This window comes from Daldinia vernicosa (genome assembly GCF_022497035.1).
Source record: "Daldinia vernicosa strain CBS 139.73 unplaced genomic scaffold F5Y00scaffold_29, whole genome shotgun sequence".
NCBI lineage: Eukaryota > Fungi > Ascomycota > Sordariomycetes > Xylariales > Hypoxylaceae > Daldinia > Daldinia vernicosa.
Window position 1 is genome coordinate 432,737 of NW_025953945.1, and position 15,761 is coordinate 448,497.

Consider the following 15,761-nt stretch of genomic DNA (forward strand, 5'->3'; position numbering starts at 1 on the left):
GATCACGACCATCCAATTACCATAGAGGTTCTGGATCGGAACCCAGACAGACGAGAGTCCGCAGTGACCCCTGGCAATCGGTTAGTGCATTACAACTAGGTCTTCACCCACGTCCCTTCTATGAACTACATACGGAGCGTGCGTATCTCCTCGAAATGCTACAGCAGCATAACACAAAAGCCCTCAAACTATTCGAACAGGTGCCAATCGCCGAAGAGAATATACAGAAGGCCGATACCCCGTACAAGCTCAGACAAGCGAAGAAAACTCGCGGTTGGCTAAGACACCGCATTACTGACACCGTCGAGGAGGAGAAGAAGGTCCTAGCGCGGCTGAGCGAACTGCATGTTGAGATACAGTGTCAGGAGAGATGGGTCCAGGTTGAGATGCAGAGAGTAGCGAGGGGACTTTCGCAACAACACCACAACCCCAACTTCCAAGATTTCTTTCCGCCGCCAATACCACCGCCGTGGACCCAGCCGATTCCACTTCCGGTCTACAATGCTTATCATCCACCATACGGGAGCACTGGATACCCAAACGCACCACCCTGGGGCGCCTTTCCGAGCCAAGGGGCGTACCCTGGATATCACTGGGCGAATCCAACTTACATGTGCCCCCCAAGCATGCCGGAAGCACTTTATGTGCCTGAGGCATTATTTGAAATGGAGGGTAACTCTACTAGCAATGCATTTGGCGGCGCGTCTAGTAGCCACCCGGAAGTTACTGCGAGAAGAAGCCCTGAGTTGGAACGGCGGCAGTCGAGCACTACGCCTCCGGTAGATAAAGATAGGCCCGAACACGATCAAGCGCGGAGCAATTCTACGTGGTTTTAGGGTGCTGGCACACTTTTTTTTTTTTTTTTTTTTGGATGCATTGTGAAGGACAGTATGGGTTTAGATAGAGGAGGGGGTTCATAAGTTATCGTTTAGAGTTGTTCATAATGAGAATCTATACCTCGTCTCGAGAGTAATACTATTACTGATAGTATCCATCCCTCCATCATCGTAATCTTCTATCCAGCAATAAGTTTTTAATTTGGAACCGCCTAAGTCGAGTAACCTAGTGTTCATGCAAATTCCCCAAACTTGCCGTCGTCAAACCCTAAATCCTGCGCTGACAACCGTTTTGCGCGCGTGCTGCTGTGCGAAGTCGGTGGCGGCGGAAGTATTCCCGAACCGCGAGGCGCTGCTGAAGCAGGTGATGCCGAAGACGACGGCGGCGGGGGCAACGAGAACGACGATAGACCCCCATCATTGCCCGAGCCCTGCTGAGGAGGCGGCTCCGGCTTCCGTCTGCCGAATCTTCCCGGCAGGTTAACCGTAATCGTCTCGCCCTCCTTGAGGCTGAGATCGCGCTGCTTCTCGGCGGCACCGTCTTTCCGCCGCTCGACGGCCGGCTTCTTCCCCCCGGCCTGACCGCCCCAGCCAAGCGTCTTCTGGGCCTCCTGCAAGGACACGCCGAAGTCGAAGGCCTCGCTGCGCTCCTCGAAGCCGACGCCTAGAGTGGCTTTGCGGCCGGCGTCGTCCTGCACGCGCAGCGCGAAGAACCGCGAGCTGTCGGAGACGGGCTCGACGACGGCGGCGGCGGTGTACGGCGCCGCGGCGAAGAGCTGGCCCGTGCTGGCGTCCTCGAGGATGATGTCCGTCTTCACCTGCTCGTCGCCATCGCCGTCGCCGTCGTTGTTGTTGTTGCCGGGCACGGGGATGGCAGTCTCGATGACGCGCATGCGCGCCGTGAAGATCTGTCGGTCTTCGCTGCCCTCGCCCGTCCAGGTCGCCGCGACATGGCCCTTTCCGGGGACCATAGGCGGGATGTTGTAGACGTGCACGGGGCTCGCTACGAATAGCACTCTTTGGATGGCGTCGGGTGGCAGCGCTCGCCCGGTGGCCGGGTCGATTGACTCCATTTTTTTATTTCTTCTTTTTCTTCTTGTTGCCTTGATTACTTAGGTACCTACCTACCCCACGTGCATGAAAGCGGACAGCGGACGGAATGTTATGTGGTGAGGGGTGGTCTATGTATCCGGTTTACTAGTCGGATGTTGATGCTTCTTTATCGTGTAAGTCCAGCGTCCACGGGGGCGGCGAAGCTTTAGACTACCCCTGAGTCCCTGCAGGTCTGCAGGAGCTGCCCCTATTATGTATAGGAGGTAGGTACCTAAGGTAGGGTAGCTTCCCCTCCCGGGTCTGCATGTTGTAGCCTCGTAATCCGTAGGCCTGGAAGAAACGCTAATGCCCAAAGGTTAAAGAAGCTACGTACGTGGGTAGGTACTGTATACGGATTGCCCCGCTAAGATAATCGATAATCTATCATCGATAAGATACTTTAACTACCTACTAGTTAGTTAACTACCTTGAAGTTTCCGATGATCTACCGATTCCATGCGCTTCATCGAAAAATCCTCAGCGTCACTTATACGTCTAACCCAAGGCCCTCATCAGCATAGCATTGAGCTCCGCCGCGAGCTTGGAACTGCGCACGATGGCTGGCCGGAGTGTTTCCCCTGGGGCGGCGCTCCTGAGATCATCTCGGATGTTCTCAATGCCAGCCCCAATACCTGCTCCTCCTGGTGACCTTTCTTCGGCAACTAAACACTACTCTCCGACTTCCACGATCCACTTCCCGACGCATCTTACTGTAACGACGACTGCGTCCTCTCGAATCAACGGCGACTGGGGTTTTAAAAGACCATTTCCTCTAAAGACTACGACGAATACCACCTACCCCCTCCTGCGGGTAAGGCAGGTCGATTCTATCGAGCAAGTCACAGATTTCCAGTCTTCATCAGACCATGCGATGACTTTACGGAAGTACCAGGAAATGAACATGCCAATCAGTGTACCAATCTCAAACTCCCATGATCCTCATTCAGCTGTTAAATATATGAAGTCGGTCTTTGAAGAGGATGCCGATCGGACTGCTTTAAACGACGAGCAGAAAGCGGAACTGGCAAACAAAAGGTGGAAGTTCTCAGGGCCATGGCTTGCCGGGATGACAGATGGTGACTTTAAGAAATTCCTTGATAAGAAGGTGCGGAATAAACGTTCTGAATTTCGCACCTTTTTAAAGAAGGTCCTCGCGGCCGAGATGTCGGAGGAACGGGCACGGAAGGCTAGGGATGCTGGGGAGGAGCTACCGCCACAACTCACCGGTGACGAAATTACGGATGACCAATTGACAGACTATATGAGGGAACTGAGGCAAGACCGCATGACCCTGTATACCCTCGTCAGTCAGTTCCTAGATCTTGCTCCAGTGGATTTGGCTACCGAACTCGAAATGCTTGGTAGATTGATACCTGGAAAAAGAAAAGAGTTCGCTCGTGGGAGTCCGTATGGAGCAACTGGACCCCCCATTACACACCCTTCAGCTGGTATTTCTTATCTGCGTACCCGGAATTTCCAGGAGAACCATGCGATCTACGGACCTCAGTTACAACATCCTCCTATCAAGGCGAGAGTCTTGAAACCCACGAACTTCGCCACCAACAGTTACAAACCGAGCGTCGGTATTGCTGGTTTCGTTGCCAATATACCGAGCGAGGATACAGTATTCAACGCATCGAAGCAGAGGAACGTATCTGAGTTCAGCAATGCCATGCATAAGTTAGATGTCGATAAACAGGGCGGATCGAAGGTCTACGTGCAGCCCAACATGGCCACGGTCGATTCCACCGGAAGGATTTACGTCACCATAGGAGATACGAACGCACAGAGCGAGCTGGTGCAGAAAGAGATGGTGGGAGAGGGCGTCGTATTCGACGAGGTTGTGAAGAAAGGTGCGATCCCGGAAGTGCCCCGTAATCCCAGGGACACTGGTAGCTTTAGCGCGCGGCCGGGAAGTACGGTATCTAGTAGTGCGAGGGGTTATGGCCTCGGCGGAACTTTTGGGAACGCGAGGGACTACGAGTAGATTCACGAGGGCTCCAGTCCCTGAAGTGGGATGAAGCAACGGAGGCATCATGCAGTATTTGATGTAGGCTCTGTGCTTTGTATGATTTCTGTATATATCAGATAAGAGATACCCTCTATGAGGTAATAGAGGAGCTCTAGTAAATCAAAACCCAAGCTCAAGTAGTTCCATCCATCTTTTTGACAGTATATTGGTGTTTGGAATATGTAGTTGGATGCTCTGGACTTATGTAATAGTAGATCTGTCAGCTGCTAACGGTTGTTGGATTGATATAAATATTTAGGTACTTCGGTACTTTTAAGAATCCACTAATTTTTGCTAACTAAGCCGCCAAGCCTTGATTCTTTCCTGCCCTAGGACCCAGAGTTTTGCCGAATTTCCCCCCCACACAGATTCTGCACACTCCCAATAATTCTTTTCGAGACATCCTCAAGCGCAATTTTGACAATCTTCGGACTTCCTTCAACAACCACATTCTCCCCCTACTAACCCCGTAGCCAACACCGTCAAAATGGGTCGCGTTCGCACAAAGACTGTCAAGAAGTCCGCCAAGGTCATCATTGAGCGGTACTACCCCAAGCTCACTCTCGACTTCGAGACCAACAAGCGTGTCTGCGACGAGATCGCTATCATCGCTTCCAAGCGTCTGCGCAACAAGGTCAGCAACTACTTCCGACGTATATACGAGACGGAATATTACATGCAATTGCAATGGCCGGACTAGCAGGGAACTCGAGCTAACTAGGAGGCTTACAGATTGCCGGCTACACCACTCACTTGATGAAGCGTATCCAGCGAGGACCCGTCCGTGGTATCTCCTTCAAACTGCAAGAAGAGGAGCGAGAACGCAAGGATCAATACGTGCCCGAAGTCTCCGCCCTTGACTTCGTCCAGAACACCGAGGCTGGCCAGCTCGACATCGATGTCGAGACCAAGGACCTGCTGAAGCACCTTGGCGTACGTTTCTTCTCCCTCCCCACCGTCTCCAAGTTAGATGTCGCTTGCTTACCATGATCTGATATACAGTTCGACAACGTCCCCGTCAACGTTGTCCCCGTCACCCAGCAGCAGAGCGTTGAGCGACCCCGCAGATTCGGCGACCGCGCTCCCCGATAAACGTTGCAAATACAAATATTAGCGATTTCATCACGTGAAAAGTGAAGGAGGGTTATGATGGTTGGTTTGGGCAACTGGTATCGGTCCCGCATGGCTTTACGGCGTCTCTACTACAGACGATAGTAGGTACCATTCTAGATCCGCAATTGACGAGATCTTTCCCACACAAGGTGTCCCTGATTCCCCAGTGCTCTCTCTGGGGATGACGGTTGATGGCCAATTCCTATTCCTTCTGCTCATATGTGACTTGTTGTACTTGATTGGGATTTACGGTCTCTAGGTCCTCGTTAACTCCATGAGTTCCCGTAAACTGAAGAATTTGGCATTTGGTACAAGGGGATGGTCGTGACGTTGGCCATTACACTATGTGTCTCGGTGCAAGTTATTGTCTTTGCCATTATTTTCTACTAAGGGTATCTTAAATGGTCATAATCTGAACGCCGGAGCTATGCTAGTAATGATCAAAAATATTGTTACATCATTCCGCCGTCGGCTTTTCGGAATCATCCTCCATATTTTCATCTTCGCCTTTTTGTTCCGACTCTTGATTGAATTTCGGTTTGTAACCATCCAGTACTAAATGGCCCTCGCCATCTTTATCCAGTGTGGGCTCTTGCGGCGCCATCTTAACGGACTTCTCCCTGATCGTAAGCTTAATCTTTCTCGTAGACGGCTTGTCCGCCGCATCGCCTCGTTCGAGCGCCAGATCCTTAGCATCCTGGGCAGCCTTCCTTTCCACGCTCTGTAACTCCCTCTCGAGCTGTCGAGTCGCATCGTCTTCTTCTTCCTTGGCCTGCTTCGGCTCGTCCAGCAGATCGATCCGGATAGACGAGATGCCCGCCCGTTCCCAGGCCGCGGTCTCGCCAAGCTGCACTTTGACGTACATGGCGCGGCGGGCGCACTCCCGCGAGCACCACCGCTCCAACTCCTTCCGCGGCACGATGCCGAAGTCGCTCCGCCCCCAGCCCACCAGCTTGTACTCGCCGCCCGGGCCGAGGCGCAGGCGCGGCCGCGGGCACAGCGCGTACCCGCACTTCTTGAGCGTGTTGCGCTCTTCGATCAGGTCCTCGTAGTCGCCCGGCTGGAAGAGCCGGACCAGTTGCCGGAAGGTGTCGGCGTCGGAAGGGGAGGGGTTCGAGGAGTCGTATGTAGATGTGGAGGAGGAGGAGGTGGTGGCTAGGGGGAGCTTGGCTAGCTCGATGATGGAGTCTTGGATCTCGTCTTCGAATGCTTGCTGCTGCTGGATTATGCGGGCTTGTTGGATGGCTGCTTCGCGGGCGGTGGAGGAGGAGGAGGCTGGTTTGTGTTCTTGGACTGGGAGGGGGGAGATGGGAGGAGATGAGGTATTGGTTGTTGTTGTTGCTGTTGTTGTGGGTTTCTTTAAGATGCCCTTGGGCTTCTTAGGTTGTGACGAAGCTGTCGAAGCTATGGAAGACATATTGTTCGGATCTTTGATTTTGTTATATGTTATTTGTTATGTACTTGGATAAAAGACAGGTAGGTAGGTTGCTGTAACTCTTTTAACTGCCGTATTAAAATTCCATATCCGCGTCACAGTCCCGCTATTACGTAGTGACACGGTGGAGGGAATGAATCAGTGAATCTATCTTAATATTTTGGGCAGCTTCGTATGTACATATGTATTATCTGCAGAATGCGTAATTACCCCGCACGGTGCGAGTCGTAACCTTCCATTCCAGTCTTCCATAATCACCTGCAGATAACCTAAGCATATGCCACAATGAAAAGTTGAGGCGTTTAGCCACCGGACTTTACTAAGGTACCTTGTATTAGGTACATGTAGGTAACAAAAAGGAGCTTGCCTCAAGCGAGGGAAAGGTGCATATAGTATCGTCATTGGCCCGTGCACTGCGCTTACCTTAACATTAAAACATTGTAGGTAACATACATACCGTACTCGCATAGTAGCAGCCTAGAGCCTAGGGACGCTCGGAGCGGGCATCAGCATTGAAGCTAAGCCAAGCCGACGAAACCCTGCACACTGCATTTGCCATTGCATCCTTTCCCTCACATTTGAATCCCATCAGCCGTCCAACCGCACTTTTCAGAACTTTTTATCTTTTGCCGATTAGATTAGTCCCGACCCTTACTGATCCCGTCGCTACTACGGGCTCATAGTGGAATACGGGGAATACAAGCAACTCATTAAACTCATTAATCATATGCACCCAACCCAACCTGGGTCCTGAAGCACGCAACCTTGGTCGACCAGGCTAAGCTTGGTTTTTACGGTGGGTTACATACATCTCATCTATTCAATCCTGTAAAAACTATATAAGGGTACAAGTTCATGCGCTGACGTCGACCTACTCCAGCCGCCAGCTGTGACGGGCTGCTCGCGAATGCTCAGCCTCATGCGTTGCGTTCCCCCTTCTACCCAATTTATCGGATCGTGATACATCGCCCATTGTATTAAACACAAACTCGAGAATAGATTCTTGTTTCGTCTCCAACAGCCAGAGAGAAACAAAAAAAAAAAACAATTTACAGACCCCACGGTCGCCTTCATCTTACTCATTGTCTACGACCCCGCCAATTGCACGAGAAGCTCCCGAGATCGAGTTCCACCAGGTAATATCACGATATTACCATATCACCAAGTTTGACATACCATCATCACCATGGCTGCCGTGCCATTCAAGGTAAAGGCCATTTATGAGTACACCTCGAGCCACGAGGACGACCTGGCCTTCGGAATTGGCCAAATCATAACCGTCACCGATAACGAGGACGATGACTGGTACGGCGGTGAATATGTTGATGATTTAGGGGTAAGGCGAGAAGGAATATTTCCCCGAAACTTCGTGGAGAAGTATGAACCGACTGCCCCGCCACGTCCAACAAGAACCCGTAAAAAGGAGGCAGAGACCACTCCTTCCTCGCCTCCGCCGCCACCAACTGCTGCTCCATCCTCTCCACCGCCTGTGGAGGAGCCTGCGGATATACCATCAGAAATAGCCTACGGAGAATCACGTGTTGCTTCACCGCCGATTCCAGTTCCCGCTCCCCGCTCTCCTCCGGCCCCAGTTGCTCCCGTAGCTAAGCCACCAGAGCCAGCTCCTATCCCGGCTCCCGTACCCGTCCAACCTAAAGCGTTCGAGCCAGCAAGCCCTCGGGTTGCTGCTCCGCCGGTATCAAAATCTCCAGCTCCAGGTCCCGCTCGAGCTGCCCCCCCGGTATCCGAGAAGCCCGGCGGCAATTCCTTTAGAGATCGTATAGCAGCTTTTAACAAGCCAGCAGCTCCCCCGGTCGCCCCTTTCAAACCTGGTAGCCTTAGCTCCGGCAGTTCCGGCTTTATCAAAAAGCCTTTCGTTGCTCCTCCGCCCAGTAGAAATGCTTTTGTGCCTCCGCCTCGCGATGTGCCCACCGCTAAAGTTTATCGGCGGGATGAAGATCCCGAGATCAGAGCTACAGAGGCGGAATCTCTAGAAAATGCGGAGAAGGCCGGGCTCGTTCCCGCAGGGACTTCTGAAGCCCAAGCGGAAGACGTACCTAAACCAACTAGCTTGAAGGAGCGAATCGCCTTGCTCCAAAAACAGCAGGCTGAAGCTGCTCAACGCCATGCTGAAGCCGTTGCAAAGAAGGAGAAGCCTAAACGTCCTCAGAAAAAGCGTACTGAGAGCGAGGAAGGGACACCAGCCGACGAGGCGGCAGAAACCCCAGCTCCTTTGGAGAAGAAGGATACAGCTGAGGTGGCCAGCAAGAAATCTATGGATGAGCCTAGACCTCCGCGACAGTCGATAAGTTCTCGGCGAAGGTCTTCTGTAGCACGTCCTGAGAATGACGGGAACGAGGCGGACATGTCCGGCGCAGGAGACACAACAGAAGGGCAAGAAGATCTCACCGAGAAAGAAGATAGTGATGAAAAATCTCGTCCCCATAGAGGAACTGCTGCTGAGCCAGAAATCCCGGAGGATCGGGAGGGAGAAGAGGGACAAGAGGAGGATGTCGACCCTGAGGTCAGACGAAAGGAGGAGCTTCGTGCCAGGATGGCAAAGATGAGCGGTGGCATGGGCTTCCACGGTATGTTTGGTCCGCCCGGGATGATGCCCGTCGGAGGCCCGGCGATACCCAAGAAGCCTAAACCTTCGCCACCATCAGAGCGCCGTTCGAGCGAAATTCAAGACAGGCCTTCGTCGCCTAGAATGTCTGCTCCCCCGGTGCCGACTTTGATGGCTCTCCCTGGTATGGGGAAACCCAAGCAGGAAGAGGAAGAAGCTGCCAAGTCCGATCATGATGAGCCAGGCGAGCAAGACACTACACCAGTTGTCAGTGCTCAGCCGACTGGCTCAGCTCCAGAACGTAAGTTTCAACCCCGGCGAGTGCTTTGTCTTATTATGACTACGGTAAGGCGATTAACACGACGGGTAGCTCTGTCAAACACACCTAGTGCTCCACCTCCCGTTCCTGGAGGCCGACCTGCACCACCCCCGGTGCCTACGGATTGTTAGTTTCGCCGCTTCTCTATTTACGACATTATACTAATTATCTTTCCAGCTCGACCCCTTAACCCCAGCGTAACATCACCCAGCCAAGGCTCCGAATCCGATGATGAATTATCCGAGAACCCCCAGAGAGCTCTCGAGACTCCCAGAGGCGAGGCGCCCCCGGCTCCTATCGCCTCTCCAACAATACCGACTTCACCGCGAATTCCCAATCGACCGATCTCCTATATGGGCGAAGAATCTTCACCAACATCCCCACCGCTACCAAGTAAGAGGAATAGCCGCCCTCCGCCTCCTATACCAGGCGGTGCTCCCCCTCCCCCTATCCAAAGTCGTCCTCCTCCCCCTCCCCCGCCTGGTGGTCCCCCAAGTCGCTCTTCTACCGCTGATGAGCGAATTGCGCTCCCAATGCGGCCTGGGCCTTTAGATAATGGTGAAGAGGGTGAACTTACCGAATATGAAGGCGATTATGACACTGACATCGCATCTTCGGTCCCTCATAAGGATGCGCTTAAGTCGCATGCCCGGGATTCGAGCTTCGATGATACTGCTTCAGTGCGTTCGCCGGTAACCGATGTTCCACCTTCATTGCCTCCTCCGGCCCCCAGCGCCGCCGCTCCGAGGGTTGGTCCGCCGCCAGTTCCTAGCCAACCTCCACCAGGCTCGAGGGGTTCCGTGGACGTACCTCGGGCCGCTCCTCCGCCGCCGCCTCCCAAAGAGGCATCCTATAACGATGACGACTATGATCCCTTCAATTACAATGCCGCGCAAAGTTCTTCTGCCACAGCTGCCCATGGTCTGGCCACCCATGACGAGCCGGCACCAACACTTCAGTCGGCTTCCGCCTATCATTCGCCGCCTGCGCCTCCTCCAGTCACCCGAGGGCCCCCACCAGCACCGCCAGTTAATAGGGCACCACTTCGAAAATCATTAGACGTGCAAAGACCAGGTGGAAGAAGATCAGTCGACGCGTCCCGACCGTCAATGGAAACGAGCTACGTGGCAAACGAGATTGATTTAGCCGGCCATACACAATGGTGGCTTTCGCCAAACGGACTTCCTCCGGTCTTTCAAGGTAGACCAGATATTTATACGGAAAGTGATGAGTCAACCTCTGGGACGTCAGTTACCAAAGAAGTGTTTATCCTATTCCAAGATTACTCGCAAACCGTGATTACTGTTCGCTTCGACAGCCAAAATCCCGTAGACGTCCAGCTTGAGCAGCGGCATGAACCACCTCCTCGAAGCCTTCGTCAGGACGAGCTAGAAGGGGCGTACGAGCAATTTGGTCGAGCACTATCCAGTGCGGTTGCGACCAAGAAGGACTCGGTCGTTGGCGACGGATCTCCGTGGGCGCTCATCTTGGAGCTTCTCAAGCCTCTGAAAGGTGTCCTACTTCCTGTCGGCAGACGCGGTTATGGTGCCTTAGTGTACGCCAATTTAGCTAATGCTTCGACGCAACTAAACGACGAAATTAGACCGGGAGATATCATTTCCATCCGCAATGCCAAGTTTCAAGGCAAACATGGACCCATGCACGCCAAATACACGATGGAAGTGGGCAAGCCGGACCACGTGGCGATCGTCGCAGAGTGGGACGGTACCAAAAAGAAGGTTCGGGCGTGGGAACAGGGTCGCGAAAGCAAAAAAGTAAAACAAGAGAGTTTCAAGTTGGAAGATCTTAGGAGTGGCGAAGTGAAGATCTGGCGGGTGATGCCGCGTAGCTGGGTCGGGTGGAGTTCAGACTAGCGGTCTCGAGGACCGTCCTACGAATACCTGTGGCCGATACTCATGAGGGTCGGTACAGATGGGAGGGTCAGTGTGGATAGCCCTATGCGAATGCTGTTCTAATTTCTCCCCACTTCCCCTTACTCCCTATTAGTTAGTACGGCGGAGAGATGACGTCGGCGGCAAAAGGGGTAAAGGAAGTAATAGAGTCTACGATACAAAGCGTGAAGTGGGGTGAGGTGCGGATATCGTCGAGAGAGGACAGAGGCGAAGATGAGAGGGCGTGGTGATGATGATATTATCGATGAAGACTTAGGACAGGACAGGAGTGAAGTGGAAAGCAACGAAGAAGCAAAAAGCAGAAGCATTCGTTAAGGTATCCCCGGTCGAGTCGGTTGTGTCATAGTCACAAGTCACGATCGTAATCAGTCATAGTCATGGTCATAGTCACAGCTAAAGCTATGGATGATGATGATGATGATGATAATGATGGATGTTCCTCTTCTACCACGACTGACATCAGCGTTGCTATTACTACCTGTTGCCTACTACCTACTACCTACTACCTACTACTTGTTACTTACTACTTACTACTTCGCTCATGTACGTATGGTAGTTATTGCGGAAACTTTGCGTCTTTTTTTTATTAGGCCAGACTTGCTTGCTTGCGTGGTTTTCAATACTTGTCTAATGCGACTCGAGACTGACTATCCATATCTATCTCGTCTCTCGTGATTCTCTACTGGTAAGTTAGGTACCTAATGTTCTCATATCGCATGCGAGATGCCGCGATTAGGGGAGTTTGCGCGTATGATGGGCCTCGGATATCAGGGCAAGATTCGCGTTGCTATAAATATCTCACTTGTTATAGGAGTGGTGTGGTAGGTATATTCTCTCCCTTGCCCTACTCCTTTTCTACTTGTCACCTCGGGTATACCCGTCTACTTACTTACTTTACGTATGTATACATAGCAGCGCACTATTATTCACGTGAGAAACTTGACTAAGAATAGTATATCGGAGCATGATGTAACTAACAAAGTTATATTGTTATTGTTATTAATTAACTATAGGTAGTATACATAAGTGGATCATGTTGGGTAGGCAGGTAGGTAGGTAGATGTGGGATGGGGGATATACGACTCGCACGTGCTTGGAGGATCGGCGTTGGGACGTTGGATATCTGACGTAGTTAATACATAAGTAAGTAAGTTGGTCGATTATCATTTATTCATTCATTCACTTACTTGGATAGAAGAGGAGAAGAGAGGAGAGGAGAGGATAGGACTGGAATCTGTCTATAGCCTGGTGCTGGTGGTTGCATAGGTTAACTTCGGCGGTATTCTAGTTTTATTAAGTAGTGTCCTGTATCACAACTGCTCGAGTAACTATATATCTACATATATGCCGGTAAATAAACCATGTCTTAGGAGAATTGGTGATTATACATAGTCTTCCTAAATCAACGTATACATCAACTCAAAGTCCCCGGCTCTTCGACTAAACCTTCCCCGTACGGAATATCCTGCGTGCGTGCGTGCAGCATAGAACAGAACATCCCTCAAGTGACACCAAAAAAGAGTAACTACCGAGATATAGATTCTAGGTATGTATGTATGTAATAGATGTCATCTTGCACAATACGTCATCGCCTTTTATATATCCTCGAATGTATGTAAGACCGGGAATGCGTGGATATGTACCTAATGTTTATGTACGTGCTGGGTTTATTTATTCTCGTTGTACAATACACACGACAACCGGTGAGAGAAAATGGAGGAAAGGTGGAAAAAGGTGGACGTCATTTTAGCTTAGGTCAAGGCCGAAATCTGATCTTCAAGAATTGGGGGACATGAGGGAAATGCAGTCCTACATAATAATTAAGTAAGCCAAGCCAGCCACCATAACGATAATGATAATAATAATAATATCTGAGGATACAATTATAGATCTACAACTATGTCATAGATCTATATGTCTTCACCTTCACCTTCACCTTTACCCTTCGCCCCCTTTCTCCGCCGGCCGATCATCTTCGGAACATGTGGCTCGGAGAACGCGACGCGGACACCCGAGACACATTTTTACTTGACCGCCGAATTCCTTCTTCGCGTTTGCTGATTTGCAACGTTGACACGTGATACACGTGCAAGAGCTTGTGTCCGACTTCTCTAAGCTGTATGTCTCACGTGCAAGAGCTTGTGTCCGACTTCTCTAAGCTGTATGTCTCACGTGCCTTGCTCTATTCCAACCCGGTTCCAACCCGGTTTAGGCTTTGCAGGAGTAGCGTCTGCAGTGACAAGCCCATTTGGAAAGACAGTTGATCATGTGTTCGTGTGCCTTGGCTGAGTAACCAGCTGAGTAACATGACATTTCCTGACATTTCCCGGCATTATCCTTTTTGAGGCTTAGAAGACCGGCCCGGCTTTAGCCCCTGAAAATCTAAACCAAAGTTACTCAAGTTACTCATGATTGAATCGCTGACGGGGAGAATGCTACCAAGTATTAGACGAAGGGATCGTTACAATCGTTACAGAATACTCTAACCCGGCTGTCGGTGGCTAGTAGGTATAGCAAATGGCATCCATGAATACCAGATTACGGCCAATACCCCCCCAGGCCGTTATGTTATTATGCCCAATGTCCCAATGTCTCTGAAATACGACGTGCGGCTTAAGACATGGGAAAGACCGGCAAAGCAACCATGATGAGTCTCGAATAAGCAAAAATTCTTATCTTCACCATGCTGTTGTTTGCTGCACCAACCCTGCTATCACATATGTTAGCATATGTTAGCCTAACTCGATATAGATTGAACGATACACTCAAACCGCATCACTAGGAATGCGTGGAATAGGAGAACTGGACGGCGAAAATAGCCCGGCAATTGGCGTTGAGAAACCATTGTGACAGGCCACCGTCTACGAGTTGTGGCAAACCAATGGCCAGTAGAATCAAGTGCGCAAATCTCGTCCACAAGCACGGACGGGGTGGATCGCCAGACGACGACTCGGACCTTAATCGACAATATAGAGTTGGTCGCTGGATTTGCTGGATTTGCTGGATTTACCGAGTGTGTCCGATAGGATCAATCTTGCATCACAGGGTCACAGTCTTACTACGGGGATGCCTTGATGGACCAATGTCCTTTCGCTCACGCTCCCCACGTTCATATATATTCATATATATTAGCATATCGGAGAAAAGCAACGCATGCGTTGGTCGGAGCCACCGCAAGGGATCGAGAGGTTAAGTGCTTTAAGTGCTTTAAGTGCTTATCTCTGAAGCCATAAAACTCAATTGGGGGCTATAACCGTTGCCAGCTCGTGGGAACTCGAATTGATGGGAATTAAGACCCTGCATCTTCTTCATATCTGAACCGACCCTTTGCCCGACCCAATGGTCCGACGAGCACGACGTGGGGATATGGAGAATATAATCCATATTCTTATACGAATTGGTATCTAGCTCTATTTTCTTCTTCTTTCTTCTGAGTCCGTCGTCTAGGTTCGCATCTCGGGCAATTCAGGGGCAGGAGGGATGGGATGGATCTATGCGAAGCAGTGCTAAGATTGCCGCTGCACGCGCCACGACACAGACTATGCGTTCCAAACGGCCATGTTGTAAAGACCCTTTAACCTACTTCGCTGCAATGAATAACAACGAAATATGCTACCAGGGACGGGTAATTACTACCTCGACTAGGATTTTACATAGGAAAGACGACCTTATACTCACTCAACATGAAGTGTCCAGATTCGCTCATGTAAATATGAGTGACACCGAGGTCGCAAGTAAACAGTAATTAATCGTAGAGAGACGATGGGCTCGTACTCGGTAGATTATATTACCTAGACCATCTTGATGGTGATAGCCTCTAGCAAGACTCAAGAGTGGCTTAGTAAACCTATGTCAGGTAAAGCCACGATTGTTTATAGAGCAAGCCGATTGCATCAAGGGGAACACCATCTCGTCGAATAGGGTATCCAGCGATCTGGGTGCCGACTTCGGCAACCTGCATGCATGTGGGGTATAAGACAGGGCAAGCAGCCGCGTCGGAAACCAGGGGGACAGGGGGAGCTGATCTACGACGGGAATCAGTGAGGAGCCCGAGATCGAGAGGTTGGTATCGTGAAGATCGTCGACGGCAAGACTCAGCCGCGAAGCTCATGGACTGTCGATGCACTGCAACAATCTCCTTTCCAAAATAAGGACCTTGCTTTGGTAAAGATGCCGTCCGCTAACCGGGGATGCGGTGCTCTAGGGCATCAATGTCTCGCGAGCGGCTTGTAAAAACTGAGATCCGAAGGATCCAACCTGCTTCTGCCATCGTGGCATAGTCCAGCATCGCCGTTGATGACACGAATGCCCCCCTTGGCCCATTATCATCTAGGCGTGAAAAAAAAAAAAAAAAAAAAAAAAAAAAAAAAAAAAAAAAAAAAAAAAAAACGAGTAAATTTTTTAATAGTGGGAAATAACAGGGGGGGGGGGGGTGTTTAAAATTAACTAAAAAGTGGGGGTAAAGGAATAAGTGTT

At 50.9% G+C, this 15,761-nt stretch overlaps 6 protein-coding genes across 6 annotated transcripts; 4 read left to right on the forward strand and 2 right to left on the reverse strand.

Annotated features, from left to right (window-relative positions):
- The first annotated feature begins 17 nt into the window (after positions 1-17).
- Positions 18-1,549, forward strand: F5Y00DRAFT_239830 (uncharacterized protein). Its single transcript, XM_048008144.1, has one exon. It carries the CDS (start codon positions 156-158, stop codon positions 834-836), a length of 681 nt encoding a protein of 226 aa, XP_047864046.1. The 5' UTR covers positions 18-155; the 3' UTR covers positions 837-1,549.
- F5Y00DRAFT_98710 (DUF1681-domain-containing protein) lies at positions 953-2,034 on the reverse strand. Its single transcript, XM_048014420.1, has one exon. It carries the CDS (start codon positions 1,907-1,909, stop codon positions 1,070-1,072), a length of 840 nt encoding a protein of 279 aa, XP_047864047.1. The 5' UTR covers positions 1,910-2,034; the 3' UTR covers positions 953-1,069.
- A 343-nt stretch (positions 2,035-2,377) lies between these two features.
- Positions 2,378-4,171, forward strand: F5Y00DRAFT_239832 (mitochondrial ribosomal protein MRP51). Its single transcript, XM_048008145.1, has one exon. The coding sequence runs from the start codon at positions 2,485-2,487 to the stop codon at positions 3,913-3,915; it is 1,431 nt and encodes a 476-aa protein (XP_047864048.1). The 5' UTR covers positions 2,378-2,484; the 3' UTR covers positions 3,916-4,171.
- A 255-nt stretch (positions 4,172-4,426) lies between these two features.
- F5Y00DRAFT_253645 (40S ribosomal protein S17) lies at positions 4,427-5,031 on the forward strand (the record flags this gene model as incomplete). Its single annotated transcript, XM_048010076.1, has 3 exons — positions 4,427-4,573; positions 4,672-4,872; positions 4,942-5,031. 3 exons carry the CDS (start codon positions 4,427-4,429, stop codon positions 5,029-5,031), a joined length of 438 nt encoding a protein of 145 aa, XP_047864049.1.
- Positions 5,032-5,270: 239 nt separating this feature from the next.
- Positions 5,271-6,633, reverse strand: F5Y00DRAFT_98725 (uncharacterized protein). Its single transcript, XM_048014421.1, has one exon. It carries the CDS (start codon positions 6,467-6,469, stop codon positions 5,510-5,512), a length of 960 nt encoding a protein of 319 aa, XP_047864050.1. The 5' UTR covers positions 6,470-6,633; the 3' UTR covers positions 5,271-5,509.
- A 298-nt stretch (positions 6,634-6,931) lies between these two features.
- F5Y00DRAFT_98779 (uncharacterized protein) lies at positions 6,932-11,468 on the forward strand. The gene is made up of 3 exons (XM_048014422.1): positions 6,932-9,354; positions 9,424-9,498; positions 9,550-11,468. Exons 1-3 carry the CDS (start codon positions 7,674-7,676, stop codon positions 11,244-11,246), a joined length of 3,453 nt encoding a protein of 1,150 aa, XP_047864051.1. The 5' UTR covers positions 6,932-7,673; the 3' UTR covers positions 11,247-11,468.
- Positions 11,469-15,761: the final 4,293 nt, after the last annotated feature.